The sequence below is a fragment of the Mustela nigripes genome, chromosome 12 (assembly GCF_022355385.1).
Source record: "Mustela nigripes isolate SB6536 chromosome 12, MUSNIG.SB6536, whole genome shotgun sequence".
In the NCBI taxonomy this organism is placed as follows: Eukaryota; Metazoa; Chordata; class Mammalia; order Carnivora; family Mustelidae; genus Mustela; species Mustela nigripes.
In genome coordinates, this window is record NC_081568.1 from 17055434 (window position 1) to 17072585 (window position 17152).

At 36.3% G+C, this 17152-nt stretch overlaps 1 protein-coding gene across 2 annotated transcripts in view; it reads right to left on the reverse strand.

Moving 5' to 3' along the window:
- CDH12 (cadherin 12) overlaps positions 1-17152 on the reverse strand; it is a 251351-nt gene that overhangs the window by 38007 nt on the left and 196192 nt on the right. For both annotated transcript variants that reach the window (XM_059416472.1, XM_059416471.1), the window contains 2 exons: positions 15275-15462; positions 2217-2470 (listed from right to left, as the gene is read on the reverse strand). In XM_059416472.1, the coding sequence (XP_059272455.1) occupies positions 2217-2470; positions 15275-15462 (442 nt within the window). The remainder of the gene's footprint in view (positions 1-2216; positions 2471-15274; positions 15463-17152) is intronic.

A 17152-nucleotide genomic window follows, 5' to 3' on the forward strand; every position in this document is an offset into this window, starting at 1 on the left:
CTGTGTCTACAGCTTAGTGAGTCAGGCTGCAACCCATTAGAAATGAGACTAGTACTTTATCCCACATAAAGTAGCTCTTGTCAGACACCAGCTCGGGTGACAGTAACTACCCCTCCAACCAGTCCTGTATTTCAAGGGTATCTCAAAAATGTAGCCTTCCTGTATTCCTCACACCATGGTCTTAACTCTAAATATGTTGTATTTGCAAGTCTGTAACCCTCACCTTACCTTTGCCAGGTGGTAGTTTTACTAATAAACTTTCTGATTTTTTTTAATGTATTGCATTAAAATCATATTTTATTAAAATTTTGATTCTAGCATGCTTTTATCAGTCTTGAAGGATGGAACATACAGTAAATTAAACAACATAGAATGTTCTCTAGATACCCTGTTTCTCTGTGTGCCAAAATTCTCATTTATTGAACCATAAAGAGTTTCAATCCATATTTATTTGCCTTTTTATTACTTTCTTTACAGCCTTCCATATTTCTTCCATAACTGTTTATACGCTTGAAATTACCTGTAAATCTACTCAGCAGGCATTTTCCACTTTCACAATTATCAACAACACGCTCAGGGTCTCAACTATAGGACTGAATGAATGATAACGGGTTAATACGTAACAACTACGCGTGGAGCTGATTGTTGAATGCCTGGCGATGCATACGGGCTTCTGGAGTTCAGCTGAGAGTGAATCACCTTGTCATACGGACACATACCACAACAACTTAAGAATCCAGTGAGTAAATTAGCCAGCATTCGATCCGACATGTAAGGGCACTCAGTAATCGCCTTTTTTCTTCTCTTTCCCAAAACAAATGTGTTTTTTTCAGAGTTCTGTCTTGACCACTGACATGTTTCAAGCAGGGGGACACTCAGATCAGTTTGGAAGATAGATACAGGTGAATACAAAAAGCAGAGCTTGACCGCGTCCAAGCCCTTTCCCGAGATTTTTCCTATATGCTATGAATGTGTTGAGGTTACCACTGAATGATTTATGCATTGTTTTTATTATTGCCCCATGGCATAAAATCTTTACATGTTCCCTATGTCAATAGTGTTTTTGTATTAAAAGCCTACTTTTCTTTGGTCTGATTTTCTATAGGAAGGTTCAACCCCTTAGTGGTGGAAGATTCAGAACAAATCACATATTTCTCTCTGTCTCTCCTCTCTCGCTCTCTCTCTTTTTTGGGGGGTGGAGTGGGGGTGGGGGAGGTGTTTCCCAGGACTTGTATACATGTGGGATGTGGACAACTAGCAGGGAATTTAAATGTACAGAAGAAACATAACTGAATCAATATTACTATTACTCATAATATTTTGCAGGATCTAAGGGGACTTGGATAGCTCAGTCATTAAGCTTCCAACTCTTGACGTCAGCCCAGCTGGTGATCTCAGGGTCGTGAGATCGAGACCCACATGGGGCATCACACTCGGCATGAAGTATGTTTTTCTTCCCCTTATCTTCTTCCCTCCTACTCCCTCCTTTCCTCTCTCCTCTCAAATAAATAAAATCTTTTTAAAAAATATGTTGCAGGATCAATGTATAAGTGAGAAAAAGGGGAACCCCACAACGTTTCAGTAGTAGTGTAAATGGAATGTATGGGTTTGGGGTAGGAGGAGAGAGAGATTATTTTTTTACTCTATTGATGGCTTTGTTGACTCAATCAATAGGAACTCATCGTAAAGTCTGGGCTTTGAACAATTCCATAATTCATCTTACCCCAGGACTGGCTCTAATTGCTTTCATCAGCGGACACGATCGTCCGTGAAAAAAAAAAAAAAATGAACTCCAAATTGCAAATGGTAAAACCATCTCTTTCAAAGACTAGCTTTTGGTAAGAGATAGAGATTTTAGAGTAATTGAAAAACGTATTACATGTCCACTCTATTTTAAGTACTTTGAAAATATATCATTAACCTTGGAAATCATCCTCTGAGATTGTATTATAAAATGCCTTTCATAGATAAAAAATTGAGACTGGTTATCTGGAGTGCCATGTCCAACATCACACCACTGTCGGGCCCTGTTACAGGGATGGGCAGCAGATGTTTTTGCTCCAACGTCACGGCTGCTCACCTAATACTTATCGCGCAAAGGCAGTGGATTTTCAAGTGTCCTATCACTAAATGGGAATCATTCACCCAGGTTTGGACACTAGCATTTTTTCCCCCTTTTTCTGACACAACAAAATAAGAATGTTTCCACTTCTTACCTAACAGCACTACTGCCCACGTCGAGGTCTTGCGCGGTGACAGCTCCGATGATGGTCCCAATTGGAGTGTCTTCGTAAACCTCCATGGTGTAGAGCGGTTTGCTGAACACCGGGGGTTCCTCCACATCCAGCACGCTGATCTTCACGGTGGCCGTGTCTTTAAAGGGGCCCGCGGAGTGAAACCTGTGGTCAAGGTGAACGTTGGAGGCCTCTACTTTGAAAGTATACGCCTTCTTTGTTTCAAAATCTAATGGCTGTAATGGGGACACATCAAAAATGAAGAGGGACATTCAGGCAAATTGTGGCAAAGTTGGTGAACACGGTTTCAGGGCATTTACAAGTTAATACCAATTTTGTCCTGCTTTCAGAATTTTTAATTACGAAATATTTTCAGAATGACCCACTTGCACAATATTCCACGTAACTTAGAAAGATAATCAGCTGCATATATTAAAATGGTATGTATGTGAACATAAGGGCTTCAGTAGGACATTTATTTTCATAGTGAAAACAAATTTTAAGGGAGGCATTTTCTAATCTTATACAATGCTGACATCTAGTGGAAGCAAGCTGTAGTTAAAACAGAATAAAATTGAAATTGGATCGTTAAGACCGTGTACATTCCAGTTAAAAATTTGGTACAACAAAAATAAATAAATAAATAAATAAATAAATAAATAAATAAATTCTTCTTAGCTTGATGATAATGTCATTTTGTCAAGCATTTTTGAATATTTAGGTCTTTTCACTAAAAAAGGACTATGTCAGGATTTAAAACATACATAGTGGTAATTACACAAAGCATTTCTGTCTCTGCTGTTCTCAGCATTATATATATATAATTTAGTAGGCAGTATAATGCATCGTCAGGATAGTTACCAATAACTTGAACATATGTGATCAAATTAATGAAAATTGTGAAATATAGTATTTGTAAGTCATGAAGTCACTGATTCTCTATTTTTAGCTTTACTACTATTTCTTTTCACTTTTATGCTGAGTATTAGTTTTATGTCACCAATAACTGAAAATATCATATTCTGGATATATGGTATTGCTGTGGTGTTTTATATAAACTTTAACGTCAACAGCTCTGACGTCTAATCACCTATGGAAAACCAAGACAACATGAAATTAACATAGAGACTTCCAGGGTCCTTTAAAAGTTTCTGTTTTCTAGATTAATTCTCTCTGGTATGACTCCAATGACTTGCTAATTGCTGTGTCAACACATCTGTTTTTTGCTTCAGCACACCTGGCGGAAATAAAGGAAGGATCTTTCTCTCTTAAGGACAAGATTGTCTTTGTAGGCATTTTCTCTGAGGATGAAGAAAGAAAATTAAAATATTACTGTGAAATACTCCAAAACTCTCACAAGTCCACGGAGTTTATTAGAGCAAACACCTCCTAGATGTGGCATTTAAGTTTTGCTCACAATAATTTTCATTCAGGGGAATCCATATTTGTTTTCCCTGTAATGATTCCTCTATTTCATCCAATTCACCAAATTTTTGTTGGAGCTTTTATCTGCTTTCTCCTCAATGTTCTCTTTTACGTTCCATATTTTTAGTTATTTGCGTATTCTATTTGTATAATATTGATTGTCTTCCATTTCCATCTCTTTTCTGTTAGGAATTACAACTTTAAGCTGGTAACAGTCAAGAATGGCACGCATAATATACCATGTTTGATATTATGACTATTGCTGAATTGAAATAGAACATCATGAATTTTTGTACATGCTAAATGCTCTATGAATGTTTAATATAATTTTCCATCATAGTGACCCCATCATCATCATCTTCTTCTTCCCCCCTTCTCCCCTCCCTCCTTCTACTCCCTCATCATCTTCTCCTCCTCCTCCCCCCTCCCCCTCCCCTTCCTCCTCCTCCTCCTCCTCCTTCTTCTTCTACTTCTTCTTCTTCTTTTGGTGACTTTTATTTTCTAAAGTAAAACTACTTTGACTTTAACACCTTGGATTCTTTAACTTACAAAGCTGTCCTACCTCATAAGTGCTCCTTTTTGTGGTCCTAGAACACAAGAGCTAAAACCAACTGCTTCCCTTTTCCCTCTCTAGTTTCTCCTCGACATTAAAATGCTCCTGATTATCGCAGGTTTAGGAGAATTCATTCTAGACAAGATCTACCATTTATTTACCTACTTGATAACATGCCACACCCAACCGATGGACTGACACCCACTTCAAAGTCCATTTCGAACCCAGAAATGGAAGGAGAAGGCTGAAAATTTTCCACATTTTTTCTTTGTCCTGATGCCAGGATATCCAGACATAGTCTATGCCTTTCCAGAACTTCTGACCTTGCATAGCAGGCAAATATTTGGTGGCCAAGGAGTGAGATGAAATTGTTTGTACACACAGGCTATTTTGAGACTGGAAACTTATATTGTGCGGTAATCAAAGAATTAAAGAACATTCTAAAAGAAATGCCATAACAATATCCGAGATGGCCTTCCTTCTTCATGATCCTGACCCTGGAAAACGCCATTTTATAAAAATGAATAGCTCAGAAACAGCAAAGAGAATCAATACTGACCTCTCTGTAGCTGACTGTATCCAAACCACCTGGCTATCTACCTCTACTTTTGGGGGTTGGGGCTGGTGGTGCTGAAGGAGGAAATTCATCTAACTTTACAACCAACGAAAACTCTAATATTAGCATTAGGTATAGAACAAATAGGATTATTTTTTATTCTTAGAAAATTAATCATCTTCTATGCCAGAATTCCATTATTAGGAAGTTGAGCTAATTTGGCTCTTGCACAAGTAGAAACCTTTATGACATTGCTTGGGGTCCATTTGATTTTATGAACCTTTCTAGAAAAGTAAGGAAATGATTGATTTAAAAGAATTTAATTGAGTAACTCCCTGCTTCTAAGGGTGTTTCAAGAAAGTAAATTTAGTAAGACTGGAATTTGCAGGGAACAGTTGACATTGTAGGAAGCTGCGTGGTAAGAGAGCTAACTATGGGGAAACACAATATAATATATTTTAATTGTTCTTCAGAGTATCAAGGAGGAACTGGGCAAAGATCACCTTTATTGCATCTTTATTTTTAGCCACTTTCTCAGCTCTTACTTTGCTGGATACCAGGTCATGGAAGAGTACATAAAATATTAATTGCTATTTTTTTTTTCCATTTCGAAGAGGAATAAGAAATTTTGCTTTAAAATGCAAAACAATAGTTCCCTAGGATTTTCCAGGCCTCAGCATGGGTCTAGATGAAGCTGTGTGGAAATGTAGATATATTTTTAGGAATTTGAAAAACAACAGCTTTGGTAGAATTCCAAGATGTCCTCAAGATTTCTCCCCATGACCTGCACTCTTGTATAATTCCCTTCCCTTGACTGTGTGAGCCACCTGTGAATTGCTTCAGATAGCAACCCAGGAATTCAAGTTTTATGGAAAAATAAATGATGCAACTATAACAAGGGGTCTTCTTCACATGGGGTTGAGTTCACTAGAAAGAAGATTTTACTTGAGGGTCGGACCTAATCATGAGAGCTGTTAAAAGAAAGGCAGTACAAATCACCCCCCGCCCCCCTGGCCTTGAAGAAGTAAACTTGTGAGGGTAGAAGCCACCTGGCAAGTGCCTAAGAGACTCCCACAGGAGCTGAGTGTGAAAAATGGCCAATATTTGTCAGGAAATACAGCCCTCCGTCATAAAGCCACGAAGAAACAGACTCTTCTGTTTCTTCAGCAACAACTGGTAAGCTTGGAAAACACTGTAAGCTTCAAATCAGATCACACCCCAGCCTACATCTTGATTTCAGCCCAAGAGATTTCGGTGGAGGACCCTGTTATGGCATTCTCTGACCCTCCATAGCTGTGTTTTTATCACACTTACTTTTTTTTTTTTTTTTTTAATTTTTTATTTTTATAAACATATATTTTTATCCCCAGGGGTACAGGTCTGTGAATCACCAGGTTTACACACTTCACAGCACTCACCAAATCACATTATCACACTTACTTTTCACTCCCCTCCATTGGTTCAGTTTTTATGATTAACACGTATCTGTATTATTTCTCCAAGAGAGTACAGTCTTCACTCAACGGTATGTATCCGTAAGTGATTAAGACTCTACTTTCTCAATCATATAGTGGCTCTTACTGGTCAATGGAAGGGAAAAATTTTCAATCAGTGCAAATGAGTGACAGCTGTACCTGTATCCAAAACAGGGTTGACGATTTTCAAGACCAGAAGAGAACAGATTCATACCAGGCTGAACCACGATGAAAAGGCAAGAAAGATAAGATCTTGGAAAGGAAGGGAAGGGAAGGTACAAAGATAACACTTTCAGACCAAGGGCAGAATCCCAGAGGCATTTTATTCTGTCTTTCAATAAACATTTCTGGAACATCCATCCATGTTCCAGACATCATTATTGGCACTAGAACCAAGCAGACAAAATCATTCCCTGCAAGGAGTTTGATGTCTTCTAGGACTTGATGGACAACAGTAGAGAAGTATGCAAAATACGTAGCACATTGGGTGTTAATAAATACTATGGTGCGAAGTGTAAAACTTGGGAGACAAATGTGTGTTCTGTGTGTTGGGGGTAGATGGGAAAGTTTGTGTGTATCCTATAGCCTTTGAGGAAGGAATTCCACTCAGTAACTTGCTAAAAAGTATGAAGTAATTATTTGAGGGATAATATTGAGGGATAAAAGTTGTTACATTATAGGTGAGAATGCCTGAACAACAAAGGGGAAAAAAAATCAAATGTGGCCATTTTTAAAACCTGAATTTTTGTTTTTGACAAATTTCAACATCACCTGTTTTGAAATTTTTTAAAAAATTAAAAAAAAACAACAAAATGACCGGACAGAAAAGTACTTTCTAAATAAAATGATTAAAGTGAAGAAACATATATTCCATTAAACTTAATTCGAAAAAAATTTGTCACAGAACTATTTTTTAGAAACGCATTTAATTTTTCCGTGTGTAAGTTACATTCTGGGTTTTTGCGCACTCCAAATTTTTGAGAGTTTTAATGAATTAACTAAAGAATCATGGGCATTATTAGTTTTACACCCCTATTTTAGTGGCAATACTTTTTGGAACAAATTCAGTACCTAATTCAGCAACAATTCAGTAAGACAAAATAAAACAAAAAAGAACATTAAAAGAAATTCTAGCGCTTCTAGTTGAGAATTTTGGGTAAGATTTTCCCTAAAAATGTAAGAAGATTTAAGATTTAAGATAAGATTTAAGATTTACTTAAGTTAATCTTAAGTAATCTTAAGTAATCTTAAGTAATACATGTTTTATAAGCACACACAGTATAAATCATGATTATCTAAGGAGGCCGATTATCTCTTGAACTTCCCAGAATAACCAATCTCACATTTTACTTCTAACATATATTGTAACAATAGTTACAACAGTTCATATGCTTTTCAAACAAATATCTTTTTTCTCTGAGTTTATTTCTCATTTGTATATAATTCATAAAGCATGTTAAACTTAGTATTGAGAACTAAAAAAAAAAATAATGCATCATAAATTAAACCAGTAAACCAACTTAAGACATGTATCCTTTCATCAACAAAAGATGTAAACATCCTGTATATTTCAGGCATTTCCTTTATCATGACAACAGAAATGTAGATACAATGAAGGCAGCTAAAATATAGTAGAAACAATCAGATATGTTTAAACCACGAATGCTGTAAGTATCGTAGGTGTTTTGACAGAAATGCTGACATTTGGGGAGGAAGTAAGAAGTGATCAACTTCCTGAGGGACTCATGGAGGGCTTCGGTGTGAGGTATGGGTGAACACTGAAGAAAAAAAGAAAGGAAGAAAGAAGAAAGGAAGGAACCAATAAAGATACTCACGTGGGGCACTGTCTTCTATGCAAAAGGAAGAATGCATATTTGGCAGAAATTGCAGTGAATTTGATACAGGTGGAATGTGGCATGTGTGTGTGCAAGAGATGAAAATTAAAAATACACCCTTTGCTCTGTATCTTACGAATGATGGAAACAAACAAACAAAAAAAAAGGATTTAAGCATGAGAGTGAGAAGAACAGAGGACAGGCTAAGCTAAATGAAGACAAGGAAGGTGTCATCCTCCAAGAATAGTCATCGCCGTGGTAGGAGGAATAACCAAGGGCAAGTCAACCCAGTAGGAGGAGAAAGAGGGAAATTTTAACCCACGTTCAGGACAAATCAGCGGACAGGCTTCACGACCTATTTGGGAAGAGGAGCCGATGGCAGCAGAAACAGCATAAACAAAAGTCTAGATCTGGGTGTTAAGAAACTGAGAGGAAGCGGGAGCCTTATCTAGAAAGAAGATATGAACAGGAGCACTTTGTCAGGAGAGGAGAAGGAATTCCATTTTGGTCCATCTGAGTTTGAACAGACTGTAGGACCACAGCTTCAAATGCCTGTGAGGGAGCAAAACAACCTCCTTTGGTAATTTCGGTTTGGGAGCTGGTTTAGAGGTTATGAAACTGATGAGTGAAGTTAGGTAAGGTTGTTTCAAAGACAGGTTGACAAATACTTAACAAAAACTGGGACGTAATATTTGCAGAAACAAATAAAGAACACCACCTATTTTTCTTTAAGCTTGTGCATGCATACAGGCTAGCTAGAAATAGGAGAGTTTTAAATTTAATAAATTAAGATCTATGTTTGGCTGCATAAAAAAAGTTACTGTAATTTATTTTTCCCCTTTGAGTTATTCAAAAATTAACCACATGATGGTGCTCTCCTACCAAATCTTTTGGTGTGAATGCCTTTCCTGGATGTGTAACTCCAAGAAGAAAAGGAGTTTTACTAACAGGCCATAAGGAACATAACGAAAGCTCCATGGGACTTGCTGAGAGCTTAGCCTGCTGACTAGAAAATCTTGGAGAAGAATAAAGCATTTCCTTTCTTCTTTTTTATTTTTCCTTTTCTTTTCTTTTCTTTTTTTAAGAAAAAAAAAGAATTCTGCCTTGGATTCAGTGTGATCACAATTATGTTTATTTGGGATGAAATAATATTTCCAAGTCACATCGAATAGTAAGAATTCTTTTTTAAGATCAAGAAGTTTGACTTATTTTAAAATAAAAAAATCACTTCATCATTCTTTGCTTTAAACTTACGCTATCTTTATTTAGTCGTTAGCAACAGATAACTTTTGTAGAAATGGCAGAGAACTGCTTGAGAAATTAGGCAAAATAATAAAATCGTCCTTTTGCACAACTTAAATATTTACCCCGCTATTTTAATTGCTTTAATTTCTTCATAGTGACAAGAAAAAATACAGTGCTTCTATAAATATATTTCTATTTTCGCCCTTGAATGTGTTAAACTCATGCAATTTCATATTTAGATCCGATAAGTATGTACGTATGTAATAAACACGTACTTATTTTCAGTTATCCAGTAGAAAACAAACAACTGAGTAAAATATATTTCAATTACCTTCTCAATTAAGAATAAAATTGCTGAGGGGTGCCTGTGAGGTTCCGTCAGTTAAGTGCCTGCCTCTTGATTTTGGCTCAGGTCACGATCTCAGAATGGTGAGATCAAGTCCCACATTGGGCTCTGCATCAGGGTCCACACTGGGCGTGGAGCCTGCTTGAGATTCTCTCTCCCTCTTCCCCCTCCCCTTGCTCTCTCATGTGCTTTCTTTCTCCCTCTAAAAATAAATGAATGAATTAATTAAATTGCCGAATTTAAGATGCCTTATGCTCTCATTTTATTTATTTACATTTTTGGGAGGGAGAGAGAGTAAAAGAACACAGGCAGTGGGGGAGGGCAGAGAGCCTGAGGAAGAGAGAGAAAATCTTAAGCAGGTCCAGGACCACCTGAGAGCCCATCTCTAGGCTGCGTTGCACGACCCTGAGATGACGACCTGAGCCAAAATCAAGAGTCAGAGGCTTCACGGACTGAGCCACCCAGGCGCCCCCTTACACTCTCATTTTAAATGTAGCCCATCTTCCAATTTTTAAATGGGATGAAAAATTTAAAGGTATTATTCTGTTAGTGTCAGTGTTTTTAATGCTTTAACACTGAAGAACATACAGGGCACTCTCGATTTGTTTAAATTTTGTTTGATGCGATATGACATAAATGTAGAGTAAGAGTAGTTTTTTTGTGTGTGTTTTGTTTTACTTTTTACCAGTAGGTTGTGCCTTGAGAAGATTTATAATGTTTCAAACTGCTAGTCTGAATTCAAAGTGACACAGTGAAATAACATTGTCGTACTGCTCATAAACTGAATCCAAGCAGCTGTTAAAAAATAAAGTAATAAAAACGCTTTTTTTTTTTTCATTCTTCTCAGCTCCTATAAACCTGGCCATCATTTTTATTCACTTTGGCCCTCCTCAGAAATACTGAAGGGAAGGCAAATGAAGATTTTGGAGATAAAACAATAATGAGACTATGTGCTTCAGGAACTTTAAGTATTTTAATTGATTATTAAATGAATTAAGAAAAACTGAAAACAAAGAGTATCATATGTTCACATTAGCTAAACAATTAAAATAACTGACATTTAACAAATAGCTACATATTCGAAGGTACAATATATATCTTTGGACTTTCTGAATGCATTAACAAAGTAATGCCTATATGAATTTGGTTTTACATTAAAACTCCTTTTTGCAATTTTATGCTGTGATGTTGAAAGGAACATTTTTAAACGTTTTAAACGCTAATTTAAAGACCATCCTATAACTGAAACACTGCCTTTGATGTTTACATACATGTTTATTATTACACGTCCAATTCTTCTGGGACTCCTAAAGCTAACTGCGAGGTAAACTTTCTTGAGAACTTACAGAATATATGCACAAATATTCTATAATACAGTCTTCACACCAGCCCCCACAGAGGGAGGAAAATACTCTAAAGAATTGCAATTGTTTAAATTAATTCTGAGTTTTTCATGGGCTTTATGCAACATACTTTTTCTATTTATTTTATTTTTATGAAATCATACCACCATGTTCAATCAGGTCATATATCTACACATATACACTTGTACACATACACAAAATATAATATATACAGCATATAGGTAGGTAGGCAAGTAGGTAGACAGGTACAGCTAATTTTAAAATTTTGTGATAGAAGTGTTCTCTTTGGGTATTTTCCTTTTTTTTTTTTTTTTTTTCTAAGATTTAATAGATGTACTCTGCAAGTTGCAATTTTCTTTCCCAGCAGAACTGTAGGTTAACAGAGAGGGATTGCTTCTGGTGGTTCCTCACTGAGAGATTAAAACAAATTACAACACTAAGAATACATCTATTGAAATGCTTGGGTAATTTGCCAGATGATCAGAATATTTATGAAAATATGTTTTGGCTGTTCCTTTACGATCGAGCCAGAATCTCACCATTTCTCACAACCTTGATTACTACAAAGGCATGGTCCCTATCTCCATCAACAGTTTCTGGGATTATTTCTATAGTCTTTTAACTGGTCTATATTTCTTTCTTTCTTTTAAAGATTTTATTTATTTATTTGACAGGCAGAGAGCAGGCACAAGCAGTGGGGAGAGGAGAAGAGAGAGGGAGAAGCAGGCTCTCCACTGAGTAAGGAGCCTGATGTGGGGCTCAGTCTCAGGACCCTGAGATCATGACCTGAAACAAAGGCAGAGGCTTAACCAACTGAGCCATTTAGGTACCCCTTAACTGGTCTATTTCTATCCTCACTCGCTAGTCATTATTCTCTTGAGAACACCACATTATCTCAGCTTCACAACAGTAAAGGTAATGTAGATCTAAAGTCCCCCCAGGCTTCCCCTACCATGATCTAATTCAAGTCCTGCGGGGCCTACAAGGCTGGCCACGATGGGCCCTTCCTCTGCATCTTTGACCTTATCTCTGACAAGGGCACCTGGGGCCCCTTTCCCTGGCTGCACTCCGCCCTCTGGCTTCCTTGCAGTGGCTGTCGGATCTTTGTGGAAGAGGTCTCACTCAGAACTACTACACAAGTCATTTCTTGCTTCCTTCAAGTCTTTGCTGAAATCTCACCCTGTCAACCTTTTTTTGACCACCCATTATAAGAGCCACCACTCTCCTTACTATTTGCAACCCCGGACCCTGCTTTCCATTTCTCAAGCTTGACTCCATCCCTGAAGACAGTGCTTTTGGCTTGTCTTCCCCCAGCTAAGTGGAAGCTGCTTGAGTAGAGAGAGGGTAAGGGTCTGTTTTCTTTACTGCTTTATCTCCAGAAGCCAGAGTGGGGTCATGGACTAAGTGGCTTCCCCATCAATACCTGTTGAACGAAGGGGTGAATGTTAGTTATGGACACTGAACTTTATTTAGATGAGAAATTTTAGGCCAGCAAAATGGACAATTATTCATCCACTGCAGGAAGAGAAATGTATTTGGTATACGTGGAGACAGACCTTTCAGATGGCTTTTCTATATTATGTAAGTCAATTTTAATAACGTTATGTCATAATTTTACAAATCTCAATTTTAATCTAGTTAAGAAAGAAAATTGTCCAAAAATTTAATAAAATAAATGCAACAAAATAAATGACATGACTCTTTTTATGAATCTACCATTAGCTAAAAAGAGAAGAGGTCTAATCTTCTAGCTTTAATGAAGGTGTATAATAAGCGAATAGTTACAAAAATCATTACTAAATCGTTATTTTCTTTTTTAAAATCATTACTTTCGACGATTAAGCCATTTTGATATAATATAAAGACTACAGTTAGCACAGCACTCCCTTTTCAATTGTGTTTGAAAGTAAATAATAGTGGGACGCCTGGGTGGCTCAGTGGGTTAAGCCGCTGCCTTCAGCTCAGGTCTTGATCCCAGGATCTTGGGATCGAGTCCCACATGGGACTTGCTCGGCAGGGAGCCTGCTTCTCTCTCTGCCTCTGCCTGCCTCTCTGCCTGCTTGTGTGCTCTCTCTCTCTCTCTCCTTCTGCCTGACAAATAAATAAATGGAATATTTTTTAAAAAAATTATAGTGCTACTCATTCTCCTAGATTGACACTTAGACACCAATCATTTATTGGCAGGGATGGTAAATGTGTGTCAATAAAAATATAAATATAAAACATGTAAAATATAAAATATAGCTATAACAACAATAAATATACATACATACACAAATTTTTAAAAATATAGTATATGCACTATTGACTATTCTGTACCTCATTATACTTTGTAAATTCACCCAATTTCATAATTACGTTTAATGAACTGTTGATGTAAAATATTTTCTGTTATTTTTCTTATTATTCAGATAATACATATTTGCTCCATTTAAATTAACATTTGTAAGTCATTTAAATGTAGTTCTTTTTTAGGGCACCTGGGTGGCTCAGGCATTAAACATCTGCCTTTGGCTTGGGTCCTAATCCCAGGGTCCTGGGATGGAGCCCCGCATCGGGTTCCCTGCTCAGCGGGAAGCCTGGTTCTCCCGTTCCCACTCCCCCTGCTTGTGTTCCCTCTCTCGCTGTGTCTCGCTCTGTCAAATAAATAAAGAAAATCTTTTTAAATAAATAAATAAAAATGTACTTATTTAAAAAAAATAAGTGATAAGACTCTTATTGACTTGTTACTGAATAGGAAAGAGAGAAACAGGCAAAGCAAGAACAAACAATAAAGAAGTAAAGTTAATGAGAATTTGACACATACTTTTTAAACCGTACTTTGAAAATGCAACATAAATGTATAATTTTGCTGAGTGAGATCATGTGGCTAAAGTAATTTCTAGAAAATATACAATTTATGTGCAATAGTGAAAATAAAAAGTGATAAATAATCTGTATGGAAATTGTGTTTCTTTTCAGTATTCTTTTTATTGCCATATGTATTATTTCTCTGTTGAAATTCAGAGTTCCTGAGCAAATATGGAAACAGAACCCTAATTAATGGGAATAGCTGCAAAAATATTTCTTGTAAGCTAAAATAATTACAATTATTAAATGTATATAATATATGGCAGTTTGGGGGAAATGGAACATACTTTGCAGGAGAGGGGAAAGCACTACTAAATTAAAGGAGTTTCGCTAGTTTGTCTGCAGCCGATTATTGAAAATTCCTATCATTTGCTTCACTGTTATGGGAAACAATCTACACATCCCACTCATAACTGTGATTTTTCTATTTCTCACATCTGCATATCCCTTCCTCATGCCAACCCAACAAAAGACAGACTAACCCCACTAATATTTCTAATTGTGTTCTCCTCTTCTGCAATTCTCTTTTGGAGTACTCTGTTTAATATTACTAGATGGTCTTTCACCCCAGTCTGCCTGCTCCTCCCTCCTTTTCTCCCTCTCTTTCACTCTCCATCTCTTTCCCTCTTTCTCTTCTTTATCCTCCTCTTCTCCCCGCCCCCTCCCTCTCTTATGAGTCCTTCGTAAAACCCCCTCAAGGCCAGCATTACCCTTGCTCACTTCCTCCGCTCCTCAGGAGTACAGGTTACTGACATACGGATTCTTCCACTAGGATAGAAACTCTCACCAACAACGTGTGAATTAGGTATTTATATTCTCAGAAAAGTCATGAAAGGGGCCAGAGCAAGCTTGGTGGGGTTAGAGTTTCCTTCTAGGTCTTATTTTTAAGTTAATCTTTTTGTTTAAGTTTGTAACAATAAAAAATTAAATTACAATTAAATTCTGAAAAGCATTTTTATTTATTTATTTTTTAAGATTTTATTTATTTACTTGAGAGAGAATGAGAGAGAGCGCATGAGAAGGGAGAGGGTCAGAGGGAGAAGCAGACTCTTTGCCAAGCAGGAAGCCCGATGTGGGACTCTATCCCGGGACTCCAGGATCATGACCTGAGCTGAAGGCAGTCGCTTAACCAACTGACCACCCAGGAGCCCTGAAAAGCATCTTTAAACAATTTAATCATATTAATAGGCTTGTTTCAACAACAACAAAAATATATATCTGTTGAATGGCAGAATACAAATGCCTGAAGAAGTGAATGCTTAAGTCACCTGGTCTTTTTTAATTTAAAAATACTACTAACTGGAGAAAAAATTTCTGTCATTTACAACTTTTAGTCATTTTGTTCTTTCATTAACAGTGGGTACTCAACTGTCCAAAAACTTATCTATTACCTTTTTCAATTTGATGACTCCTTCTTGCGTATCCTCATCTGTAACGATGTCAAACAAATTTCCCCCATCTCCTGGAACGATATTGTATTCGATTTCTGCATTTTGTCCAAAATCAGGATCCACAGCTCTTATTCTTCCAATGGCCGAGCCAATAGGAGAAGACTCTGGAACTTTCAGATGGAAGATACCTGGCAAGAAATGTATAATTCATGTTGACAGTGGAGTTAGTAACGTATATAGAAAGATTACTAGGATAGAAAAATCTACTATATAAAAAGTAAATCAAGTTTAGAACATAATAGTGCAAAATCGAAAGCGAGTTTGCTGTCAAGTTAAGAATTACGATTAGGAGTAATAACTTCACTTTTCACTTCAGTAGGTCCTGCTCTAGAATTTTAATTGGGAATTATAAATAGTAAAGTGTGTGAAATTTATATTATTGTGAAGAAGTATTTTACATACTAACAGCCTCAAAGTGAACCTACTATCAAATGGAAGGGCAGAAAAATTCATGTAATTAATTTGTACCAATACCACAGAATCCAGGATATAAAACAGAGATAAAATTAAGAGAGATAAATGATTGATAGATATTTCTAGAAAGTTAAGATTATATTTCCTAATATAGAGAGATATTATATATTTTCTTATATATATTCCATACACACATAGCATTTACCCAGTAAGTATAAATCATTAAGCCGAAAACAGCCTGTGAAAGGATTATGTGTTTGGTAAACCAAAATTTTAATTCATAATGAATTTAAGTATTGACTAATATTCAACTTAACGTTTAGTGTTGTGTAGATTTTTACTGGGTATTCTAAAAAGGTCTAAAATCTAAACTCAGGATATAAAGTTCTATTTGCCCCTGATTTTTTTTATTTTTATTTTTATTTTTTTTCCTTTTTCACCACCAGGTGGAGCACATATATTACTATGAATTTGATACTGAGCCAGAAAAACTCGGAAAAATTCCTATCTATTTAAAATATACTAGAATCAGGAAAAATTTGTAATACCTCTTAAAAATAAAAATATATACATCACTTAAAAGAGTTTTAGAAATTTCATATGGCATAACATGAAGAAAAAGATATAAGCTATTTTACTGACCTGTCATCAAAATATGTATTAAAGGATTAAGAGGCTGTTTGTTTAAATAAAAATAAGGAAAGGAAGAGTATGGGAGGAAGTAAAAATGTAAATGCAAAACTAATCTCAAAAATACAAAATTTAAATTTTGATGTCTGCTTTCCCATTTTAATTTCTATTAATGTATTTTGGGTTGTCCTTTCCCATGGTTAAATTGGCCAGGGTAATTAATTTGTTTAGAACTTCTAGTTACATCAATAGAAATTAAATTAGGAAGGCCTTTAATGTGTTTCTTGAATGGCAAAGTTCATTCATCAAACTTCCTTTCAATATTTCAGCTATTGGCCCCAAGAAATATGAGGAAAAATAATCAATCACACCTTATAGCGATCTTGCCAAATACTTTCCTAAGATGTGGTATAATATATATACACAATGGAATACTATGCAGCCATCAAAAGAAATGAAATCTTGCCATTTGCAACAACATGGTTGGAACTAGAGCGTATCATGCTTAGCGAAATAAGTCAAGCAGAGAAAGACAACTATCATATGATCTCCCTGATATGAGGAAGTGGTGATGCAACATGGGGGCTTAAGTGGGTAGAAGAAGAATTATTCCCAATTATTTTATAAGTCTTGTAGTTCTTTCACGGTTTCAAAATGTGGTCTTTTCATTAGCCCTGGTAGCTGTTAAAACTTGTCATATACAGCTCATGTCCCCCCTATAAAAAAAGATATCTACCACTTGCTCCTGTAATGTTAAAATCAGACTTTTTTACA